Raw genomic sequence first — 15,373 nt, 5'->3', positions numbered from 1 at the left:
AATATGAAATTCAACTACACATGGTTAATGTGAGGTTTCCATCCTACAAAGCAATATTTACACAGAAACCAAATTGAAATTGTAGATCTCATCACACGCTCTTAGCTACCATCTGTTGCTTAACAACAGCTCAATGGGTTTCTCACAGAACACCTGGGCAGGTTATGGTGCCTAAGAAAATTGATGCTTAAGTAAGCAATCCTAAAGCAATATATATCATGATGTAGATAACAATAGTTCTTATCAAGCCAGACACTAATCTCATCATCAATGATGTGTCAGTTATTTTTACAAATAATAGTTTACTGATAATAATAGCCCTAGGAAGTGCATAATTATTCATTCATGATAACATATTCTTCCCTGAAGCAATTTTATTAACTGCTCTGAATGGGTACACACAAGTTTGTAAATGGGTTTCCGGGTTTCATTTTCAGCTGTCCCCACATCTTTTAGGGCATAGACAGTATATTTATTATAGGCAAAATTGTGCAAGAAAGTAAAATGTAGAATACTTCGTTTGTTGTTAATGCAACACATCGTATTTCCAATAAATAATTATTACTTAGATGTGTGTTTTTCCAGTTCGGGCTTGCAACTTCTCTGAGGAGGCACTGCTGCTGCTGCTAAGTTGCATCAGTCGTGTCCGATTCTGTGCGACCCCAGAGATGGCAGCCCACAAGGCTCCCCCGTCCCTGGGATTCTCCAGGCAAGAACACTGGAGTGGGTTGCCATTTCCTTCCCCAATGCATGAAAGTGAAAAGGGAAAGTGAAGTCGTTCAGTTGTGTCCGACCCTCAGCGACCCCATGGACTGCAGCCTTCCAGGCTCCTCCGTCCATGGGATTTTCCAGGCAAGAGTACTGGAGTGGGGTGACATTGCCTTCTCTGCTGAGGAGGCACAGTCCCTCTTTAAATTGTTTTTGCTCCTGTCAGTATTCAAGTTTCATTCCCTTATAGCAAACACGTGTTCAGCATAAACTGTATATAAGAACTCCTCATGATCAGTGAAGAAAATAATCATCCTTAGAATACTACCTTTTCCAACTAGTAAATCATGAACAATCAAAATTAATTATATATATATATATATTTTTTTTTTTTTTGGAATGGAGGTATTCCTTGACCTAGCTGAGTCTAAAATGAGAGGAAAAAAAAAAGGCAAAACAGCCATTCAGTCTACTCTACTTAAAAGTATAGAAATGCCTTGAAAATGAAAATAGATATGTCGAGGCTAGCATAGTACATGGATAAAATAGTACAGGTTCACATGAGCCACATCTCATCTATCTGAATATGTCTTACTTTCTATAGAACTTAAAGGGTTTTTATTTTTTCCTCTAACTATTCCTCTTGGTCTTTGAAAAGCAGATGTCTTTACGGTTGAAAGTCATTTGGAGAATTACAATGGTTTGATTGTTAACTGGAACATTTGCTCCTGCACAGTGTGAATGCAACAGATCATGAAAACGGACAGGGCAATGCTGCACGCATTATTTTAAGTTTAGAGAACCAACATAAGAGTGTACTTCTTGTGAAGAGAAACAAAACCCTTCCCAGAAGGTTGAGACACAACATCCTATTGAATCTAAAGTAAAAAGGTCCAGGGTAATATTAATATATACTTTTCAGTTGTTTACTTATAATTATAACGATTTAATATGTGATACACTGAGAAAGGAGAGAGTGCAAATTACATGCATGCATGAATGCACGCATGTTCAGTCGCTTCAGCTGTGTCCGACTCTTTGCAACTCCATGGACCGTAGCCCACCAGGCTCCTCTGTCCATGGGATTTTCCTGGCAAGAATACTGGAGTGGGTTGCCATGCCGTTCTCCAGGGAATCTTCCCAACCCAGGGATCGAACCCATATCTCCTGCATCTCCTACACTGCAGGCAGATTCTTTACTGCTGAGCCCAGAAAATACAAAAATGCAAGTAAATCTGAAATTTTGTGGATACTAAGTCTAGAAACTAAAGACCACTGCAGCTGCTGCTGGTGCTAAGTCGCCTCAGTTGTGTCCGACTCTGTGCGACCCCATAGACGGCAGCCCACCAGGCTCCACTGTCCCTGGGATTCTCCAGGCAAGAACACTGGAGTGGGTTGCCATTTCCTTCTCCAATGCATGAAAGTAAAAAGGGAAAGTGAAGTCGCTCAGTCGTGTCCGACCCTCAGCGACCCCATGGACTGCAGCCTACCAGGCTCCTCCGTCCATGGGATTTTCCAGGCAAGAGTACTGGAGTGGGGTGCCATTGCCTTCTCCAGAAACTAAAGACTACAAAGCTTAAAATGCTTTGACTTTCAGGGAGTCATGATTCTAACATTTAGCAACACTGATATAAAATAACATAACCAGTAACTCATTGATATATCTACTGCCAAAATCAGCTACCAGAAGAACAGCACGGGGACAATTCCTGGGCAAAAACAGGCAAGTAAGTAAACAGTTACTGAATGGCCCTTGTGTACCTTAAAGTTTTTCATTAGATTGATCACCTATTCATTCATCCAGACAGTAATTACTTATTGAGCATCTCTTTTACACTAAGTTCTAAGAATTTAGCAGCAAACAGAACAAACTTCCTCAGCTCAAAGAGCTTACATTTGAGCTCTTGGCCAAGTCCTCCAAGTTGCACAAGTACCTCTACGTGATCTGGCAAACACAACTTTACCATTCCACCAAGTCACTGAGAGAGCCATGGCACACAGTGCCTGAGGCAAGAGGATTGGTGGGAAAAATAACAAAACCAAGTAGATGACCAGATGGAAGATGACAGAGAGAGCTCCGGGAAAGCAGCAGGGCAGAGGGAGGGGCCTGGAGGGAAGGGAAGAGAAAGGGAAAAGATGGAGATGAGGAAATGGGCCGGAGCAGAAATGAGGACAAAGACAAAGGTGTGCTCAACATCAGAAAATCCAGGCTCCCGTCCCACACTGCCTCTCCTAAAGGCAGGAGCTTGAGCAATGTACTTGCCCACTCTGATCCATGCTTCCCTCCTCTTTAGAACCAGACTATGGCTGTGGTGAAGATGACATAAGGCAATGCATCTAAAAATAGTTTATTACTTACATAGTGCTATAAAAATGGAAGAGACTTATTTATTATTGCTACATATGTCAAAGGATATAATTATATAAACTTTTAAATACTACATACAAATACCTCAACATTTCACGTTTGTACTGAGTAAAGAGAAAAGCCTATATAGGTAGATGATAATATTGGCTGCAGGCACTGTTGGCAAAATCAGAGTTGAAATATTGGGGGGAAAGGACTAGGTTTGATCTAAGATGATTTAATATTCAATAAGTGCTGAAATTTTCCAAAGAAAGTTGGGACGCCACTTGACACATCTTCTAAATCAAACTACACAAATACAGTAACACTTCTTTGCAACTATTTTTGAGTCTTCAGACTGAGAAAAAGGAATAATAGTTTTATAAGCATTTACATTTTTTCTAGTGATAGGAGCATTAAAAACCTGATGTCTTAACACTGGCAACTTTTAATTTTACTATATTTATATAACTGGAATGCAATTTTTTCATGGTTATAGCAAAAGGGGATTAACAGCCCCAGAAACCTATAATGTGTAATACAGCAGAGTCTTAGATCAGAGACCAGGTTTTGGGTCTGATCTGCACCTACTAAGCTGTGTCACCCTAGACCCTTGGTGAACTTCTTTCCCTCTTAGTTTCTAAACTATAGCTGTGCACTTGCCTTTCAAAGGTACTGGGTACACCTTTTACATAGTCAGCCTTGAGTAAATGGCAACATTGATATCTTTGTTAGCAACCACTAGAGCAAGAATAACGTTTATTCTTATTCTGGAGACAGAACTATCGGGCAACTGTCATGATTGTAATGTCATCTATCACCACGGACCACCGTGGACACTACCTGGCCTGCCTATAAAACTTGTTTGACGCTGGTTTTATATAACATGAATTTTGCTAAAACATAGCAAAGTGTTAAACGTCCTGGACCAAACAGATGACTTACTAGTCTTTTTTGTAGCTAATACCAAATTAGAATGTGCCATCAAAATTCAAGTGAAATCCCTTAGTAAAAGCCTCCAATGACTTTACAATGATAATAGCAATTATTTCGATTCACCAAGGATTTACTTTGTATGCACTAGTGACTCAGCTAGTCATTTCACCAAAACTGCCATTTAATCCTCAGAATTACACTGTGAAGGAGATGGTATTTTCACCAATTCACAGCAAAGCAAAATATCACTCAAAGCAGCTGAGGACCTTGTTTTTCAATCACACAATTAAGAAGTGGCAGATCAGAAGTGAGACCTGGGGCTGTCCAGCTTATCTAACACTGTCTGGTCTTTCCACTTCAATACACTCTTGCTGGAGATATAAGGATTTAATAGTACATCTCCATTAGAAACATCCAACGGGAATTTAAGAACTCTGAAATGTAAAGTTTTAAAAACTATATGTATATATTGCTCATGGATTAGACTCAAGATGCCAAGAATACAGTTTTCAGGGTAAGAGCTTCAGATACAGAAAAGTGACTGTGATGGAAGCCATGCTGTCTTACAAAACAAAACAAAACTAGCAGTTAACTAAAAGGGAATTCTCCTATCTTTGAAAGAAACATATGCTATTTATATATTTTGGAGGTGTGCTATAAAGACTTGTTACTAGGATTTAAGGTTGAATTCTCCAGGTACCTACTTACTGAGCAAATTAATTAAACATGTTTGGCTTAAATTCCAGCATCCCAATGTGGCTTTCATACACAAAACTTGTCTGGTAGTGGTAAAAACAAAAATAAGGAAACAATGCTATTAGTTATTGGCAAGCAAAGCAAAAGCTGGCACAAGTAAAACTGCAAAATTAGTTGGTCCTAATTGGGCAACAGCTCAGTCAACACCAAAGTTTGAAAACTCTATTCTGAGAGTTAAACAGCCCTACACACTTCAGGAGGAGGCCCTCAGGAGACAGGATATGAGATGTTTCTCAGGTTGACCTCAACATCATGGCCACAGAAATCTTTTCAGAGATATTGTGGCCCTTCTAGTTTGCTCTTCTTTCTTTGCACAATCTAAGGTTCAGATTTGCTCCAGAAACTGCAATCTAAATTAGAATGAGCAACTAAAATGTCAGAATATATCCTAAGATGAACTGCGATAGTTTTCCCTGCTGTATTCATATTATCACTGCCCATGGCACGAGAGGTAAACACTGCTTCACCATGTTGTGGAACCTCTGTGTGACTCCTTTATTCTACTTATTGCTACAGTTCAAAGAAGTGTTATACTAGCTAACCTTTTTCCAAGGTGAAGAGTTGAATTTCAATCTTGGAGGATATAACTGTTGAATTAAAAAAAAAAACAAAAAAAAAAACACGAGAGGATTTCTGGTTTATCCACTCCAGTAATTTAAGATAAAATCAGTCCTTAAGAGTAATAAGACACATTTGGGAGTCTGGGATTGACATGTACACACTGCTATATTTAAAATAAAATGCCTTTCCATTAAAAATATGATCATAAATTAAAAAGAACAAACATTTTGCTTCTTCATCTAGTCACAATTTGAGCTGGAAGGACAAAGGAAACAAGCAAAAGTGAAAGCCTTGAATAAATAACTTTTTTTTTTTTTACTATATATTGGCTAACTCATTTTCATGTGATATACAATTATTATATAAAAAAGGGTACAGACAAAGTATTATACTTTATAAATCAGTGGTATATAAATGTAGATCCCCCCCGCCCCGTATTTCTCTGTGAATCTAAAGATTCTATATGACTGTAGCCCACCAGGCTCTTCTGTCCATGGGATTCTCTAGGCAAGAATACTGCAGTGAGTTGCCATGCCCTCCTGCAGGGGGTCTTCTTGACCCAGGGATCGAAACCGCATCTCTTATGTCTCCTGCACTTGCAGGCCGGTTCTTTATCACTAGTGTCATCTGAGAAGTCCATATGAGGTGTCAGAATGTATCTATTAACCTAAAATACTTAAATATTTTCACTAAGGTCTTTGCCATGATCCTCTACCTTCCTACCCTCATGAAAGAAACATGTGCATAAACCACTTAGATTATACCAAATAAGTTATCAATTTTCATACTTCGTTTTCCCTGTTATGCAACTTATCATCCTAGGTTCTTCATTAGTCAGGCACTCAACCAAAAACTTTTCTTTATAGTTCACTGTCAGTATACGTATCCAAAGCCTAAATCCAAGGGGAGGGGAAGAAGGTCAGCACTTACTGGAAAGAAAGATAAAATGATGCACCGGTGGGGTAAGGAGATGGGGGAGAAAGAGACTGAGAGTCTGCCAAGAGCTTGCCACTGGCTGGAAGTCCAACTTTGCCAGGCAAATCCTAGCTTGCAGGCAGTGCAGAATAAGAGCAGACATGAAGACAGGAATTCATGCACTTCTAATTAAACATGTTTCTTCTGCAAAGGCAGTCAACTTCAATAGTGCTACTATTAGAGGCAGAAGGTATTCCACAATGAAACAGGATTGTCTTCCTTCACATCAGATAATTTTGTCAGATCTGACAAAATTTAGAACTTAACCAAGCTCTCTCTGTGTTCTTGTACTCACTGAAGGTAGCAAGAACAGTAAAATGTGCCCCTTAGACTCATCCTGTCCCTTTGCTAAAATAATAAGATTTCAGAAAAGTCTGAGATTTCAGTAAAGTTCTTCAGAAGCTGTCCTGATAATTAGTCATCTACAACAGTGATTGAAGTGAGGGAAGGGGAAATTAAACCACTTGTACCCTTAACATCCACATTTCATCACATACCCAGGATACTAGTTGCTAATTGGTTCTAACAAAAAAAAATGAGGCCGGTGGGGGTGGGATAGGAGGCAGGGCTGCCATTCTGCTCAAGCAGCTCATTTCCCATACTCTACCTGCACCCACCACGAGGACCCTGGGCTCACAGCTGCGGATGCAATGCAGGAGGGAGACCGATCGAACGTTGGAGTTGAGGAAGGCCACCACGCAGCCCAGCTTGGCCAGGCCAAACCACACGTGAACGAAATCCGGTTCGTTGCTCATCAGCAAAGCCACAGTATCGCCCCTTTTCAGCGGGGAATGGTTCAGCAAGACATGAGCCACTTTATTACTTCTCCTGTCCACATCCTCATAGGTGTAGATGTCTCCCTCGTAGATGATGAAAGGTTTCTGGGGCCGCTTCATGGCCTGGATCAGGAATTTATCCAGGACAGTGACTAGCTCCCCTTTCTGTCCGTGCTTCCCTGTCGTCCAAAGTCCACAGCGAACCATCTTCAGCAGGTACCAGAGGTCACTCCAGAAGTAAGGGTACAGGAGTTTCTGCAAGAAGCTCAGGAAGACCATTCCAGCCCCTAGTCCTGTTAGCCACGGCAGGAAAGTGGGGACCGCAAGACCAGAAGGCAGCCCAGATCCCGGTTCTGCCATTGTTCTCTCCCGGGGGCACCTCTCTGCCGAGACCACCAGTCGGCAATGTGCAAGGCTAGCACCTGCAGTTCGCCCCAACCTTTATGGGAGGGAGAAGAACTCTTGCGAAACTGAGTTAAAAGTCTTCTGCACAGAAGTTGCTCCAAAGAATGCTGGGGATAAGTCCTAGGACACCTGGCGGGTGAACAGTTCAAGAGTGAGATAAGCTCAGGGGCCTCCGGGGGGGATCGAGGAATGCAGCACAGCACACATTGACTTCTGAACCCCGACGGCGGCCCGCGCCCTGCGGAGTTCTGAGGCACCTACCAGTTCTCTCCGGGCTAGTTGGATCAGTCCCCGGTGCCTTTCAAGCTCCTGAGAATAGCCCACCACCCTCGGGGGCAGATGCTCTCCGGTGCCTGCAACTTGGAGGCTGAATTCGAGCCGAGAGAAGCTGGGGTGGCGAAGACTGAGATACACAGCGGCTTCCCGCCTGGATCCTGCAGAACCGCGCAGGGTGTCGGGGCCACGCCTCCGTCCAGGGTGTCGCCAGGTCTTGTGGGATCCCCCGGCCCGCAGTGCCGCCCGGGCTGTGCCCCGCGCAGCAGCCCAGCGCCCCCTGGGCTCCCCTCGGGCGAGATGGGTCCCCGCGCTGCTCCCAGGTGACCGCAGCGCCCGCTGGAAAAGCTGCCTCCTGCGCGGATCGCAGCTCCCCTTCTAGGTTCCCGAGTTGGGGTATCTCTCCTCCGAGCCCCAACGGAGGGGCTCGCCTCCCGTCCGCCACCAGGCGCCGGGCCAACCCTGTTCGGACCGCGGTCGCTGGAGCAGCTTCCTCCGGCCGTCCTCCGCTGGCTGGTGTGCAGCGACCCGAGTCCCAGGAGAGAAAGCCGCACTGCATGGGGCAGAGGGCAGCCAGGCTCCTGGAACCGAGTCAAGGAGTTCATTCATTCCATAAATGGTCAATAAAGGAAATTAAACTAGAGGCTACAGAGGCGAGGGGAAGAATTAAAGTAAAGAAAAACTAAAGCTGCCACCGGGGGCGGGGGGGAGGGGGGCGAGAGGGGGCGGCGGGGGTGGGAGGATAGGCAGGGAACAGGGAAACAGGAGACGAAAAAGATATTTATGAATTGGACAGATGCAGGAATATTTGAACTCTTTGTTCATGAAACATCACAAAGTGACTTTGAGGTTATGCAAAAAGTAGTTTTGAAAACTTATATTAGTAGGTTGGTATTGACATTTATACTAAAGTTCAATCCTTAGAGTGCCTTGATAGTGCTTTTTACAAAATTTTCCAAAAGTACTGTTTGAGGTGAGAGCTTAAGTCCATATTCACAATCACATTTTAAAAAAAGGGTAAAATGATTTTTATCCAGTGAGATCATTTAAAAAATGATCAGAACATCAAACTAAAGATTCTAAAAGGGGGGAGGGCGAAGTGGAGAGGCAACAGGTAATTAAAAATAACAATAAATTTTATACAATGGTGAAATTTTACTGAAGATAAACTGAGGGGTACTTAATTACATATGTTTTTCCTTGCAGATACCACCATTCCAGCTCTCTGCCTTTAAGAAGTGTGTATAAATAACCATTTATACACACTTCTTAAAGGCACATATTGAAATAATTAAGCATTGCCTCACTTTGTCAGCTTTTCCTTCTTCAGTCATGTTCTCCAGCTGGGTTCTAGATAACCTCAGATTTCCTAATAAATGAAAAACTATAACTCCAAGGCAGACTTTGGCTTATTAATCTGAAAATGATTACTTTGAAGTCACAGTGAAGAGCTTAAAAGAATGAGAGGCTGTTAAAACTCTTTTGTGTAGATCAAGAAAATCCTTTCTAAAGTTATTCAGAAACACTGCTTTTTTCAATTCAGAAACACCTTTCCATTTGAAGAAAAGTATTAGTATCCAGTAGTTTACAACTGAGAAGTTAGTTTACAACTTGAAAAGCATCTTTGACATTCTATGCTTTTCTTTCCTAGCTCTAGTTTGAATCAGACACCTCCTAGAAAACAATAGTTGAAGCAGAGAATAGAATATGTAGCAGTTGGTCTCAGACTTTTGAATTCCAATACAAGTAAAATCTGTCCTTCTCTAGTGGAAAATGAGTGAAGAAACATAGGTATGCCATATTTTTAATGTGTAAAATTAAAAACATGAAGCTCACATTAAAACAATTATCATCTACTGTCATTGTTTCATAAACAGAAGAATTTATTAAAGCATTAAAAAGAAGAAAAGGAATACCATTATAATAAAAGACAGTCTTTGAGAATAAATCAAATTAACTTCATGAAAAACTCATGTGTTACACTGATTTTTCATATTATGGATCTCCTAACATGATCACACGGAGAAGGCAATGGCACCCCACTCCAGTACTCTTGCCTGGAAAATCCCATGGACGGAGGAGCCTGGTGGGCTGCGGTCCATGGGGTCGCTAAAAGTTGGACACGACTGAGTGACTTCCCTTTCACTTTTCACTTTCAAGCATTGGAGAAGGAAACGGCAACCCACTCCAGTGTTCTTGCCTGGAGAATCCCAGGGACGGGGGAGCCTGGTGGGCTCCCGTCTATGGGGTCGCACAGAGTCGGACACAACTGAAGCAACTTAGCAGCAGCAGCAACGTGATCACAGGGCATGGAACAAAATTTCAATAACTACTAATATATGTGAGTTGAGAAAATATTTGGCACCATAAATGTAAGACAGTTTGATTTATTAGGAAAACTTAAAACATATGTTGCCAAAATTTATATTGGCCAGAGCCAATTCCATGCCTGAAATCTCACCACAAAAGAAGTAATCAGTGATCATCTTGGGACAGCTAGAAGTGTTGTGTGTATTTCTACATCAGCCCGTGAATCTGTTTTCATTTTTTCCAGGGATGTTGATTCACTTTCAAATAGTGTCAAAGACAGCTAAGTAAAAACAGATATAATCATTAATCACAAGTGTTAATTAACACAAAATGGGGGAAAGGCAGTAACAGTAATTACAAGTAAGCTTATCATTTAATTAAAATAAAGAGAAATAAACACACACACACAGTCTAGACATTTCTGTTAACATTACTTTTGATCAAGAACAATGCAATATTTCTCAGGTTCCCCTTTAGGAAATAAAAAAATATATACATTTTAATGTAATTTGAAAATAATTATTGTGACTAAATACAAATCAATGTAGAAGAGAACTTCCGCTTATTTTCAGTCTAAATATGCTCTACTCTACTCCTCTCTCATTTCTGATTTGACTTTCCTCTCTAATCCACTCCTACCCACCTCTGTAGCCTTAGTTATGTTGAGGGTGAATTGTTTAGTGAGTAGATCAAAGTAAAACTGAACAGAGCTTCATATGATGAGCCATGGCTCATCTTGACACCCATAAGGTTTTATCAATGTAAGTTAAAACTTTTGACTTTGTGCAGATCAATTACTTGTGTTCATGTTTTCTGGTGAAACTGTACAGCAGCCACATTTTAAAATATGGGAGGTCTGGGGGGAAAGGCAGAGGTTTAGAAAGGCACCAGATGATGCTACGTTGGCACCAAAATACCACAGCAGGTATTTGCACTGTGCCAAGAAGCACTGAGTTCCTACACTGCAGCCCACACGGGCAAAGGGTGAGGATGGAGTAGAATGTGTGAGAAAGAAAGATGCGGAAAGGAGGGTGAGAAATGCTGAGTATAAGATTTATTCCCTTTAAAATTCTGTTAAAGAACAGACTTTTGCTCAGGTTTTAATTAGTGTTTTACTCTCTGATCAGAGTTGTTTTTTTTTTTTTTTTAATGGGAAGCTTGCAATCTGTGTGTATTAATGAACAATTATTGCCCAGATTATTATTCCTCACAAGGATACATGAAGTCAACTCAACATTAAAGATGATGAGGCTTGTTGTTAGAGAGTTGGGAGGCATTAACTTTATTACATGTCTTAGATACACTAAACACTTCCTGAAGTATAAAATTTTTATAGTAGGAAACAAGTGATTTGATAATAATAGTCTGGGGAACAATTCCCAAATAAACTAAATATTTAATTATCATTTCTGCTACAGACTACAAACTATGCCAAGAAACTCTTGCCAGTCAGAATTCTGCCAGGAAGACACTTTACACTCGTATTTTATTCATGGTTTTTAAAAACAGTTTGCATTCGCCCAAATACTTCTGTTTATGATAACTTCCTCAGTGTTGGTGAAATACACCATTTGGAAAAGATAAAACACTTATATAGTGTTTTATCATGATTCTGAGTCCTCAGTGTAGCCTCATTTCTATTTTAATATAAACCACCTTTATTGACTGGTTCCAAATAGGAAAAGGAGTACATCAAGGCTGTATATTGTCACCCTGCTTATTTAACTTATATGCAGAGTACATCATGAGAAACGCTGGGCTGGAAGAAGCACAAGCTGGAATCCAGATTGCTGGGAGAAATATCAATAACCTCAGATATGCAGATGACACCACCCTTATGGCAGAAAGTGAAAAACTAAAGAGCCTCTTGATGAAAGTGAAAGAAGAGAGTGAAAAAGTTGGCTTAAAGCTCAACATTCAGAAAACGAAGATCATGGCTTCTGGTCCTACCACTTCATGGCAAATAGGTGGGGAAAAAGTGGAAACAGTGGCTGACTTTATTTTGGGGGGCTCCAAAATCACTGCAGATGGTGACTGCAGCCATGAAATTAAAAGATGCTTACTCCTTGGAAGGAAAGTTATGACCAACCTAGACAGCATATTAAAAAGCAGAGACATTACTTTGCCAACAAAGGTCTGTCTAGCCAAGGCTATGGTTTTTCCAGTGGTCATGTATGGATGTGAGAGTTGGACTGTAAAGAAAGCTGAGAGCCAAAGAATTGATGCTTTTAACTTTGGTGTTGGAGAAGACTCTTGAGAGTCCCTTGGACTGCAAGGAGATCCAACCAGTCCATTCTAAAGGAGATCAGCCCTGGGTGTTCTTTGAAAGGAATGATGCTAAAGCTGAAACTCCAGTACTTTCACCACCTCATGCGAAGAGTTGACTCATTGGAAAAGACTCTGATGCTGGGAGGAATTGGGGGCAGGAGGAGAAGGGGATGACAGAGGATGAGATGGCTGGATGGCATCACTGACTCGATGGACATGAGTTTGAGTGAACTCCGGGAGTTGGTGATGGACAGGGAGGCCTGGCATGCTGCGATTCATGGGGTCACAAAGAGTCAGACATGACTGAGCGACTGAACTGAACTGAACTGAACTGAGTCTACTCCTCAGAAGGATGGGGAAGGCCTAGGAGACCAAAGCCTTTTTCTACAAACAAGAAACTGAGGATATGGAGGGGCTTTTGTACCCAGGAAGGCCCTGAAGAGTCCTACTTTTCAGTCTTCCCTTTTCTTTTGCTACTCCTCAATCCTGAGAGGAACAGGGGGCAGAGCAGGAAAGAGAATAAAGTTTTTGATTGAGACATTAATCACAAACTCAGCAGGGGAGCTCGGTTTAGGGAGACTTGATTTCATAAGGCCACCTGCCTGTCCCCCGCCTCCATACTTATCACCTGGGTTTTATAATTGTTAACGTTCTGCCGATTTTGTTTCAACTGTCTTTTTTTTCTTCTCCTGAAATATTTAAATTACAGATGACATAGACTATTTCTACCATAAATACCTCTGGGTGCCTGCATATCTGATTAAAGGATGTTTCACTACCTAATTGCTGTACCATAGTTACATGAGATAAAATTAACAATTCTTTCAGTTCAGTTCAGTTCAGTCACTCAGTAGTGTCTGACTCTTTGTGACCCCATGAATCACAGCACACCAGGCCTCCCTGTCCATCACCAACTCCCGGAGTTCACTCAAACTCATGTCCATCGAGTTGGTGATGCCATCCAGCCATCTCATCCTCTGTCATCCCCTTCTCCTCCTGCCCCCAATCCCTCCCAGCATCAGAGTTTTTTCCAATGAGTAAACTCTTCGCATGAGGTGGCCAAAGTACTGGAGTTTCAGCTTTAGCATCATTCCTTCCAAAGAACACCCAGGACTGATACTCTCAAGAGTCTTCTCCAACACCACAGTTCAAAAGCATCAATTCTTCAGTGCTCAGCTTTCTTCAAGTCCAACTCTCACATCCATACATGACAATTCTTTAGTGCCATCTAATACTTAGTCCATATTTAATTCCTTCCAAAATGTCTTTAAGATTTAGTTGGTCTAAACTAGAATCAACTCAAGCTCCAAGTTCTCTTTTGAATCTGAATAGACCTCATCATAACCTCTGTGTTTTTGCCCAGGACATTTCCTAGTTAGAGATAACAGGCCAGTGGTCTCGCAGAGTGTCCTAACTTCTGCAGTGGTATGATGCTTCCCCATATCTCCTTTAACATGTTCTTTGTCCCCTGTATTTAAAACAAAATAGAAAGCCCAGAGATAAATCCACACACCTATGGACACCTTATCTTTGACAAAGGAGGCAAGAATATACAATGCATTAAAGACAATCTCTTTAACAAGTGGTGCTCGGAAAACTGGTCAACCACTTGTAAAAGAATGAAACTAGAGCACTTTCTAACACCATACACAAAAATAAACTCAAAATGGATTAAAGAACTAAACGTAAGACCAGAAACTATAAAACTCCTAGAGGAGAACATAGGCAAAACACTCTCCGACATTCATCAGAGCAGGATCCTCTATGACCCACCTCCCAGAATATTGGAAATAAAAGCAAAAAGAAACAAATGGGACCTAATTAAACTTAAAATCTTCTGCACAACAAAGGAAACTATAAGCAAGGTGAAAAGACAACCTTCAGAATGGGAGAAACTAATAGCAAATGAAGCAACTGACAATCAACTAATCTCAAAAATATACAAGCAACTCCTATAGCTCAATTCCAGAAAAATAAATGACCCAATCAAAAAATGGGCCAAAGAACTAAACAGACATTTCTTCAAAGAAGACATACAGATGGCTAATAAACGCATGAAAAGATGCTCAACGTCACTCATTATCAGAGAAATGCAAATCAAAACCACAATGAGGTACCATTTCACGCCAGTCAGAATGGCTGCGATCCAAAAGTCCACAAGCAATAAATGCTAGAGAGAGTGTGGAGAAAAGGGAACCCTCTTACACTGTTGGTGAGAATGCAAACTAGTACAGCCACTATGGAGAACAGTGTGGAGATTCCTTAAAAAACTGGAAATAGAACTGCCTTATGACCCAGCAATCCCACTGCTGGGCATACACACTGAGGAAACCAGAAGGGAAAGAGACACGTGTACCCCAATGTTCATCGCAGCACTGTTTATAATAGCCAGGACATGGAAACAACCTAGATGTCCATCAGCAGATGAATGGATAAGAAAGCGGTGGTACATATACACAATGGAGTATTACTCAGCCATTAAAAAGAATATATTTGAATCAGTTCTAATGAGGTGGATGAAACTGGAGCCTATTATACAGAGTGAAGTAAGCCAGAAAGAAAAACACCAATACAGTATACTAATGCATATATATGGAATTTAGAAAGATGGTAACAATAACCCTGTATACGAGACAGCAAAAGAGACACTGATGTATAGAACAGTCTTTTGGACTCTGTGGGAGGGGGAGAGGGTGGGATGATTTGGGAGAATGGCATTGAAATATGTATAATATCATATATGAAACGAGTTGCCAGTCCAGGTTTGATGCACGATACTGGATGCTTGGGGCTGGTGCACTGGGATGACCCAGATGGATGGTATGGGGAGGGAAGAGGGAGGAGGGTTCAGGATGGGGAACACATGTATACCTGTGACAGATTCATTTTGATATATGGCAAAACCAATACAATATTGTAAACTTAAATAAAATAAAATTAAAAAAAAACAAAAAACAAGCTGACAACTGGATTCAAGGGCCTGATGGGATTCAGGTTAAACATTTTTGGCTGAGACTGCCTATACAGCATCACCTATAACATAACACAATATGTTATA

General features: G+C 41.2%; 1 protein-coding gene across 2 annotated transcripts in view; it reads right to left on the bottom strand.

Annotated features, from left to right (window-relative positions):
- The window catches only part of SLC27A6 (solute carrier family 27 member 6), an 80,558-nt gene extending 72,634 nt beyond the window's left edge, over nt 1-7,924 (bottom strand). Inside the window, exon 1 of one of the 2 annotated variants that reach the window (XM_027547037.1) lies at nt 6,891-7,924. In XM_027547037.1, the coding sequence (XP_027402838.1) occupies nt 6,891-7,419 (529 nt within the window). In that variant the 5' untranslated portion in view covers nt 7,420-7,924. The remainder of the gene's footprint in view (nt 1-6,890) is intronic. The other variant, XM_027547036.1, reaches the window with a different exon arrangement.
- Between the last annotated feature and the right edge of the window lie 7,449 nt (nt 7,925-15,373).

This window comes from Bos indicus x Bos taurus, chromosome 7, assembly GCF_003369695.1.
Source record: "Bos indicus x Bos taurus breed Angus x Brahman F1 hybrid chromosome 7, Bos_hybrid_MaternalHap_v2.0, whole genome shotgun sequence".
In the NCBI taxonomy this organism is placed as follows: domain Eukaryota; kingdom Metazoa; phylum Chordata; class Mammalia; order Artiodactyla; family Bovidae; genus Bos; species Bos indicus x Bos taurus.
The sequence above is the reverse complement of the archived record's forward strand: the minus strand, read 5'-3'. Positions and strand labels throughout refer to the sequence as shown.